At 45.2% G+C, this 9928-nt stretch overlaps 1 protein-coding gene across 3 annotated transcripts in view; it reads right to left on the bottom strand.

The window, feature by feature from the left end:
- Positions 1-9276, bottom strand: part of LOC117444895 (actin-associated protein FAM107A-like) — a 39430-nt gene extending 30154 nt beyond the window's left edge. For 2 of the 3 annotated variants that reach the window (XM_071202810.1, XM_071202809.1), the window contains exons 1-2: positions 9238-9276; positions 3099-3150 (exon numbers count right to left, since the gene is read on the bottom strand). In XM_071202810.1, the coding sequence (XP_071058911.1) occupies positions 3099-3150; positions 9238-9261 (76 nt within the window). In that variant the 5' untranslated portion in view covers positions 9262-9276. Of the gene's footprint in view, positions 1-2489; positions 2573-3098; positions 3151-9237 lie in introns of those variants that run through there. The other variant, XM_034080277.2, reaches the window with a different exon arrangement.
- Between the last annotated feature and the right edge of the window lie 652 nt (positions 9277-9928).

A 9928-nucleotide genomic window follows, 5' to 3' on the forward strand; every position in this document is an offset into this window, starting at 1 on the left:
AGAGTACTGGACTAAACCAGGACTAAACCAGGACTAAAGACCACAGAGTACAGGACTAAACCAGGACTAAAGACCACAGAGTACAGGACTAAACCAGGACTAAACCAGGACTAAAGACCACAGAGTACAGGACTAAACCAGGACTAAAGACCACAGAGTACAGGACTAAACCAGGACTAAAGACCACAGAGTACAGGACTAAACCAGGACTAACGACCACAGAGTACTGGACTAAACCAGGACTAAAGACCACAGAGTACTGGACTTAACCAGGACTAAAGACCACAGAGTACAGGACTAAACCAGGACTAAACCAGGACTAAAGACCACAGAGTACTGGACTAAACCAGGACTAAACACTACAGAGTACAGGACTAAACCAGGACTAACGACCACAGAGTACTGGACTAAACCAGGACTAAAGACCACAGGGTACTGGACTTAACCAGGACTAACGACCACAGAGTACAGGACTAAACCAGGACTAACGACCACAGAGTACTGGACTAAACCAGGACTAAAGACCACAGAGTACTGGACTAAACCAGGACTAAAGACCACAGAGTACTGGACTAAACCAGGACTAAAGACCACAGAGTACAGGACTAAACCAGGACTAAAGACCACAGAGTACAGGACTAAACCAGGACTAAAGACCACAGAGTACAGGACTAAACCAGGACTAAAGACCACAGAGTACAGGACTAAACCAGGACTAAAGACCACAGAGTACTGGACTAAACCAGGACTAAAGACCACAGAGTACTGGACTAAACCAGGACTAAAGACCACAGAGTACAGGACTAAACCAGGACTAAAGACCACAGAGTACAGGACTAAACCAGGACTAACGACCACAGAGTACAGGACTAAACCAGGACTAAATACCACAGAGTACAGGACTAAACCAGGACTAAACCAGGACTAACGACCACAGAGTACTGGACTAAACCAGGACTAAAGACCACAGAGTACAGGACTAAACCAGGACTAAAGACCACAGAGTACTGGACTAAACCAGGACTAAAGACCACAGAGTACAGGACTAAACCAGGACTAAAGACCACAGAGTACAGGACTAAACCAGGACTAAAGACCACAGAGTACTGGACTAAACCAGGACTAAAGACCACAGAGTACAGGACTAAACCAGGACTAAAGACCACAGAGTACAGGACTAAACCAGGACTAAAGACCACAGAGTACTGGACTAAACCAGGACTAAAGACCACAGAGTACAGGACTAAACCAGGACTAAAGACCACAGAGTACTGGACTAAACCAGGACTAAAGACCACAGAGTACAGGACTAAACCAGGACTAACGACCACAGAGTACAGGACTAAACCAGGACTAAAGACCACAGAGTACAGGACTAAACCAGGACTAAAGACCACAGAGTACAGGACTAAACCAGGACTAAAGACCACAGAGTACTGGACTAAACCAGGACTAACGACCACAGAGTACAGGACTAAACCAGGACTAAAGACCACAGAGTACTGGACTAAACCAGGACTAAAGACCACAGGGTACTGGACTTAACCAGGACTAAACCAGGACTAAACCAGGACTAAACCAGGACTAAACCAGGACTAAAGACCACAGAGTACAGGACTAAACCAGGACTAAACCAGGACTAAAGACCACAGAGTACAGGACTAAACCAGGACTAAACCAGGACTAAACCAGGACTAAACCAGGACTAAAGACCACAGAGTACAGGACTAAACCAGGACTAAACCAGGACTAAACCAGGACTAAACCAGGACCACAGAGTACAGGACTAAACCAGGACTAAACCAGGACCACAGAGTACAGGACTAAACCAGGACTAAAGACCACAGAGTACAGGACTAAACCAGGACTAAACCAGGACCACAGAGTACAGGACTAAACCAGGACTAAACCAGGACTAAACCAGGACTAAACCAGGACTAAACCCCTATAGTCTGCATTACTCCAGATTGCTTTAATTCTTCTCCTTCTTATTGCATAACAATCTGAGCACAGTGAGTTGATCCTCCCACTCATATCATGATTTTCTACCAACATCTTCGACATCTTCATCTTCATCATCCTACGCTCCTCACGCTGCTCTCCAGCACATGACTCACCATGTGACTGAGGAAAGCAGAATGTCCTCATTTACAGAAGAAGTTACAGGTTGAACTTGAACAGTGTTTTGAAAGTTCTTGTTATAAGACCTTTAGTTCAGGGAAGGTCTGAATACTTCTACACAGACCACTGTGCGCCTCACCTCTGCTGCCAAGTCATATTAAATATGTTGATTGTCATTTGTTCCTGAATATATTATTTTAAATATAACAAAAACAACTGTATTTTCATTTTGTTACTTTTTCTTTTGCAAAATTATAGTTTATTTGACTTCCTATAAAAAAAAGTTTAAATAACTCAATTCAAGTCTTTTACTCCTCCTCCTCCTCCTCCTCCTCCTCCTCCTCCTCCTCCTCCTCCTCCTCTCTTACCGGACTTCACCATCCGCTCCCCGGAGCTCAGACCCTCCATCTGTCCAGAGAGAAATAAAGACCTGCACAGCCTGAATCCTTCCTCTCTGCTGGAGCTCCTCCTCCTCCTCCTCCTCCTCCTCCTCCTCCTCTTCCTCTTCCTCCCTCTTCCTCTTTGTGTCTCTAACCTACTCTCAGCCTTTCCCACGCTGTTAGAAATAAAAACCTGATCGCTTCAGCTGATCCATTCTTCATCTGGAGACTGCATTTCCCAGAATGCACCAGCATATGTTTGTTATGTTTCTCCCTAGTATGTATACGTTTTGTACGATTTCCAAACAATAAAGAGTCCTCTCCTGCTGATGTTCAGGTGTATATCAGTATGTAGTGTCTCTACTTTAAAGAGTCCTCTCCTGCTGATGTTCAGGTGTATATCAGTATGTAGTGTCTCTACTTTAAAGAGTCCTCTCCTGCTGATGTTCAGGTGTATATCAGCATGTAGTCTCTATTTGGACTGTAGAATGCAATAAAAGTAGTAGTACCACGTCGCCATGTATTGACTCAGAGAGAACTCAGACTCCCAGAGTGCACCTCTGCTGTCCAACGGTAGCCACAGAGGGACAAACTTACCTTTTCCGTTGGGGTGTTTCCCCCGAGGCTCCTGTCTGATGCTGTAGGCCTTCTGGGAAACACAGAAGAACAAAGAGAAAATAATGAAGTGGAATAATACTAAAAGTAAACTTTGACATATTTATATTTACTACTACCTAAATACTTATTTGATCCCACATTACATTATTTTTAAATGATGACCATGTTTTTAAAGCCATGCTCGTATTAAGCGAGTTGGGGATAAAACCTAGGCATGTGAGAAAAATAAAAATGTCTTTAAAAGTGTTGCGACCCCTCAGCTGAGACATTCTGTTTCTGGCAACTACATTACCCACAATGCACCAGCAGAAGATTTGTTATGTTTCTGGGTCTGGACTCGGTTTTCAGCAGCCCTTTTGGCGTTGGACACATTTTCTGAATCACAACCCTTCCAATGGCTGAATGGACTTTGTGTTGGTTGCTAGGAGACGTCATCACCCCCCCCCCCCCCCGACCCCTCCTCTCTTTGTGATGCTGTTTTCAGTTTCTGCAACACATTCAGTCCAGAGTACTGAAGAGGGTGATACCGAGGGGAGAAAGTATTATATTTAAAGTAGTTATTCCACAGTTTAGAAATACTAGGTGGGGTAGGTAAGTTTGAGAAACCGGCTCGAGATACACTTTTTGTTATATTCCATGGAATGAAACATCCCGATAGCAATGAATATCTGAAGTGCTTTGACAAAAAATCCATACAAAAACGTCATCAGTGGAAGCCGTAGTACTGTAAAAAGCACGACCAATCATCTGAGCCGGCTAAAGTAACTGGATGGCCTACCTGCCTGTCAGCCTTCCATCGGGGCACACACTGATCTCGTGCCCTCATTGGTCATGTGCGCGTTCCTGTGTGTTGGGGGAGGGGCTCTGCGAGGAAGTGGCAGATTTTTTCCGGCAGTGTATTTTCAAATGCTAGCGCACTCGAGCTGGTTTCTTCAAAATTACCTACCCCACCTTTAAGTAATAGTTTTCACGTCTTTACTTGAGTCAAAGTACCAAAGTATCAGCATCAAGATGAACTTCAAGCACCAAAACTAACGTGGTTATTGTGCAGAATGATAAATAAATATATTTTACAAATGGATATTAGTTGGTGGTGCATTAAAGAGGATCTATTCTCCCTTTCCTGTAGTCGGTTCTAGGTTTTCAGGGACTGTAATGTGAGGATTTTCACAATAAAAGCCTCAGTGAGTCTTCAGGGACTAGCTGAATGTGGGGATTTTCACAATAAAAGCCTCAGTAAGTCTTAAGGGACGTATTGTGAGTATTTTCACAATAAAAGCCTCAGTGAGTCTTAAGGGATGCATTGTGAGGATTTTCACAATAAAAGCCTCAGTGAGTCTTAAGGGATGTAATGTGAGGATTTTCACAATAAAAGCCTCAGTGAGTCTTAAGGGATGTAATGTGATCATTTTCACAATAAAAGCCTCAGGTAGTCTTCACGGGCTGGATGTAATGTGAGGATTTTCACAATAGAACATATGATGTGAGGATTTTCACAATAAAAGCCTCAGTGTGTTTTCAGGGACTGGCCAAATGTGAGGATTTTCACAATAAAAGCCTCAGAGTGTCTTATGGGACTGGCCGAATGGTGAGGATATTCACAATAAAAGCCTCAGTGTGTCTTCAGGGACTGGCAGAATGTGAGGATTTTCACAATAAAAGCCTCAGTAAGTCTTCAGGGACTGGATGTAATGTGAGGATTTTCACAATAAAAGCCTCAGTAAGTCTTCAGGGACTGGCCGAATGTGAGGATTTTCACAATAAAAGCCTCAGTAAGTCTTCAGGGACTGGCAGAATGTGAGGATTTTCACAATAAAAGCCTCAGTAAGTCTTCAGGGACTGGATGTAATGTGAGGATTTTCACAATAAAAGCCTCAGTAAGTCTTCAGGGACTGGCCGAATGTGAGGATTTTCACAATAAAAGCCTCAGTAAGTCTTCAGGGACTGGATGTAATGTGAGGATTTTCACAATAGAAAATATAATGTGAGGATTTTCCATAGGGATTTTCATAATAAAAGCTATCTCTTTTTCTTCTTTAGAGGATCTTATGTGGTTCAGCGTCCCACGGTAAATTACACTATTATTTTTATTTTATTTTGAAAGCTATATCAAATGTTAAACTGACTTCCTCTCGGGGTGTTTGTGTTGTTCTTCTTCGTCCTGATGACGCTCCGCCCCCTGCTGGACGCTCACAGCATCAGACACTACGCCTCCCTTTCAGTATATTTAGCTGCAGGGATTTTCTCTGATCTTAATCTGGATTTAACACACACACATACACTCACACACACACACACACACACACACACACACAGGGGACTTCAGGGGACATTACATTGACTTACATGCATTTCCTGGAGACTTATCCTAACCTTAGCCATAGCCAACACATGCCTAACCCTAACCAAGTCTTCACCCTAAAGTTAATGACCCCCTCATGGGGACCTCCATTTTGTCCCCATGAGGGAGGCGAGTCCCCACAGTGACTATGTAAACAGATTTAGGTCCCCACAAGTATAGTAATGCTAGACCACACACACACACACACGCACGCACACGTGCACGCACACACACACACGCGCGCGCACACACACGCGCACGCGCACACACGCGCACGCACACACACACACTATAATACATGTTATAGAATGGTATACTGATGAATGATGTGTTCAGTGAAGGACATGCAGTGTTGTGATTAATATATCTTGATCTCAGCCCTAGATAATACTTCCCCAGCTCATTGTTGATTCTAATTAGATTATTAATCCAGATCTGAATCTGTAGTTATTTAGCGCGTCAGATAAATGCAGAGGAGTGAACAGTACCATATTAGTACCAGAGAAAAGTACCAGGAAATAGGAATACTCAAGTAGTAGATCCTAAAACGTAAAGAGGATATACTGTGCTTATTTTGACCTTCAGATGGACAACTTCCTCTGGAGGGAATGCAGCCTCTGCAGACCATTTACATGCACTAACACCTCACTGCAGAGGGAAGGACACCATGGAGAGCAGAGCAGCCAGTGAGACCTTCAGCTCGCGTGACCACAGACCTGTTTCAGGCCAGCAACAAAAACACATCCAGAGAACCATTGACTTCCAGCCGAGGGGACAGGAAGTGATGAGTTTTAGGACTCATTCCTGCACCTCTCTATTTCCAGCAGAGTATGAACACAGCATGGCCACGAGCAAACACTCACAACTATAGTACTCAGGTCTGGTACTTCAGTAGAAGTAGAAGTACTCAGATCTGGTACTTCAGTAGAAGTAGAAGTACTCAGATCTGGTACTTCAGTAGAAGTAGAAGTACTCAGATCTGGTACTTCAGTAAAATAAGAAGTACTCAGATCTGGTACTTCAGTAAAATAAGAAGTACTCAGATATGGTACTTGAGTAAAATAAGAAGTACTCAGATCTGGTACTTGAGTAAAAGTAGAAGTACTCAGATCTTGTACTTGAGTAAAAGTAGAAGTACTCAGATCTTGTACTTAGTAAAAGTAGAAGTACCAGAGTGTAGGAATACTCTGTCACAGTAAAAGTCCTCATTCAAAATGTTCCTCAAGTGAAAGTAGAAAGTATTCTCATCAGAATATAGTGAAAGACAGTGAAAGTAGTCGTTGTGCAGATTGGTCCATTTCAGAATAATATATATGATATGTTTTATAATGACTGATCATGAAAGTGTTCTCAAAGCTGGTGAAGGAGCAGCTAGTCTGAAGTACTTTGTAGACTGCAGGGTAGCTGGTGAAGGTGCAGCTAGTCTGAAGTACTTTGTAGACTGCAGGGTAGCTGGTGAAGGTGCAGCTAGTCTGAAGTACTTTGTAGACTGCAGGGTAGCTGGTGAAGGTGCAGCTAGTCTGAAGTACTTTGTAGACTGCAGGGTAGCTGGTGAAGGTGCAGCTAGTCTGAAGTACTTTGTAGACTGCAGGGTAGCTGGTGGAGGTGCAGCTAGTCTGAAGTACTTTGTAGACTGCAGGGTAGCTGGTGAAGGTGCAGCTAGTCTGAAGTACTTTGTAGACTGCAGGGTAGCTGGTGAAGGATGCAGCTAGTCTGGAAGTACTTTGTAGACTGCAGGGTAGCTGGAGGAGGTGCAGCTAGTCTGAAGTACTTTGTAGACTGCAGGGTAGCTGGTGAAGGTGCAGCTAGTCTGAAGTACTTTGTAGACTGCAGGGTAGCTGGTGGAGGTGCAGCTAGTTTGAAGTACTTTGTAGACTGCAGGGTAGCTGGTGGAGGTGCAGCTAGTCTGAAGTACTTTGTAGACTGCAGGGTAGCTGGTGGAGGTGCAGCTAGTCTGAAGTACTTTGTAGACTGCAGGGTAGCTGGTGAAGGATGCAGCTAGTCTGAAGTACTTTGTAGACTGCAGGGTAGCTGGTGAAGGTGCAGCTAGTCTGAAGTACTTTGTAGACTGCAGGGTAGCTGGTGGAGGTGCAGCTAGTCTGAAGTACTTTGTAGACTGCAGGGTAGCTGGAGGAGGTGCAGCTAGTCTGAAGTACTTTGTAGACTGCAGGGTAGCTGGTGAAGGTGCAGCTAGTCTGAAGTACTTTGTAGGCTGCAGGGTAGCTGGTGGAGGTGCAGCTAGTCTGAAGTACTTTGTAGGCTGCAGGGTAGCTGGAGGAGGTGCAGCTAGTCTGAAGTACTTTGTAGGCTGCAGGGTAGCTGGTGAAGCTGCAGCTAGTCTGAAGTACTTTGTAGACTGCAGGGTAGCTGGTGAAGGTGCAGCTAGTCTGAAGTACTTTGTAGGACTGCAGGGTAGCTGGTGGAGGTGCAGCTAGTCTGAAGTACTTTGTAGACTGCAGGGTAGCTGGTGGAGGTGCAGCTAGTCTGAAGTACTTTGTAGACTGCAGGGTAGCTGGTGAAGGTGCAGCTAGTCTGAAGTACTTTGTAGACTGCAGGGTAGCTGGTGAAGGTGCAGCTAGTCTGAAGTACTTTGTAGACTGCAGGGTAGCTGGTGGAGGTGCAGCTAGTCTGAAGTACTTGGTAGACTGCAGGGTAGCTGGTGGAGGTGCAGCTAGTCTGAAGTACTTTGTAGACTGCAGGGTAGCTGGTGGAGGTGCAGCTAGTCTGAAGTACTTTGTAGGCTGCAGGGTAGCTGGAGGAGGTGCAGCTAGTCTGAAGTACTTTGTAGGCTGCAGGGTAGCTGGTGAAGCTGCAGCTAGTCTGAAGTACTTTGTAGGCTGCAGGGTAGCTGGTGAAGGTGCAGCTAGTCTGAAGTACTTTGTAGGCTGCAGGGTAGCTGGTGGAGGTGCAGCTAGTCTGAAGTACTTTGGCTGCAGGGTAGCTGGTGAGGTGCAGCTAGTCTGAAGTACTTTGTAGGCTGCAGGGTAGCTGGTGGAAGGTGCAGCTAGTCTGAAGTACTTTGTAGACTGCAGGGTAGCTGGTGGAGGTGCAGCTAGTCTGAAGTACTTTGTAGACTGCAGGGTAGCTGGTGGAGGTGCAGCTAGTCTGAAGTACTTTGTAGACTGCAGGGTAGCTGGTGAGGGTGCAGCTAGTCTGAAGTACTTTGTAGACTGCAGGGTAGCTGGTGAAGGTGCAGCTAGTCTGAAGTACTTTGTAGACTGCAGGGTAGCTGGTGGAGGTGCAGCTAGTCTGAAGTACTTTGGTAGACTGCAGGGTAGCTGGTGGAGGTGCAGCTAGTCTGAAGTACTTTGTAGGACTGCAGGGTAGCTGGTGGAGGTGCAGCTAGTCTGAAGTACTTGGTAGACTGCAGGGTAGCTGGTGGAGGTGCAGCTAGTCTGAAGTACTTTGTAGACTGCAGGGTAGCTGGTGGATTCACTCCAGGTGGAACTAAAGTCTGATTCAACACTTGGTTAGATTTCACATCATTCATCTGTGAAGTAACTAAAGGTATTAAATACATGTAGTGGAGGAAAAGTACACCATGTACCTCTGAACTGTAGTGGAGTAGAAGTACTCAGTAGCATGAAAGGGAAATACTCAAGTACAAGTACCTCTAAGTTCAGAACTTGAGTAAATGTACTCAGGTACTTCACACCTCTGGAAACGAGCAGAGGAGAATCTAACCCTGAAAGTGTTCTTTTATAAATGTATAAATATAAACAGTTTGGCTGTTCTCAGGTCTTTAACACCTCCCTCCTCCTCCTCAACCAGACTCACCTTCTTCCCGTAAGCAGCTCCCATTCTCTCCCCTCCGGCCCCCCCCTGCTGCCCGGGGCTCCGTTAGCCCCCAGAGAGAAGACTCATCAAACAGAACCAGGACCAGAACCAGAGAGAAAACGCTCCGGGGGAGACCTGTTAGCCTGCTAGCCTGTTAGCGCCGTCAGCTGTGAGGAGTTAAGATGCTGTGATGGGATTACTGTAATGAGAGGTGACAGGTGGGGGGGGCATGCTCCTGGTCTCTGTTGCCGTTCAAGAAAGGCTTTCAAATCTCAAAATGTTGACTTTTTTCATAAAATCTCAAAATTCGTACTTTTTTCATAAAATCTCAAAAGTGGATTTTTCCTTAAAATCTCATTGGATTGAATGGGGGGGGGGGGGGGGGGTCCTGAGACTAGGGTCTGTTTATTGACCACCAGGGGGCCCGGAGTCTCTTCTCGTGAAAAGCCTTTCTTGAATGAAAATAAGAAACTGAACCAAATTCTGTCTGCTTTAAAGGTCCTTTTCCACCAGCAAACACCTAAAGTGCAGCTCAGAGCTGCTGGAGCTGCAGAGAGGAACCTGGACTGTTGTTCTGTTATTCTGACACAACACTGCATGACGTGATTCTAATAAAGTCAAGGCTGTATTTCAACTTGTTTCCCAAAGTCTCGGGCCCTGGAGAGCGTGATCTCTCATCATTCTTCGGCTC

The sequence above is a fragment of the Pseudochaenichthys georgianus genome, unplaced genomic scaffold, assembly GCF_902827115.2.
Source record: "Pseudochaenichthys georgianus unplaced genomic scaffold, fPseGeo1.2 scaffold_986_arrow_ctg1, whole genome shotgun sequence".
Classification (NCBI taxonomy): Eukaryota; Metazoa; Chordata; class Actinopteri; order Perciformes; family Channichthyidae; genus Pseudochaenichthys; species Pseudochaenichthys georgianus.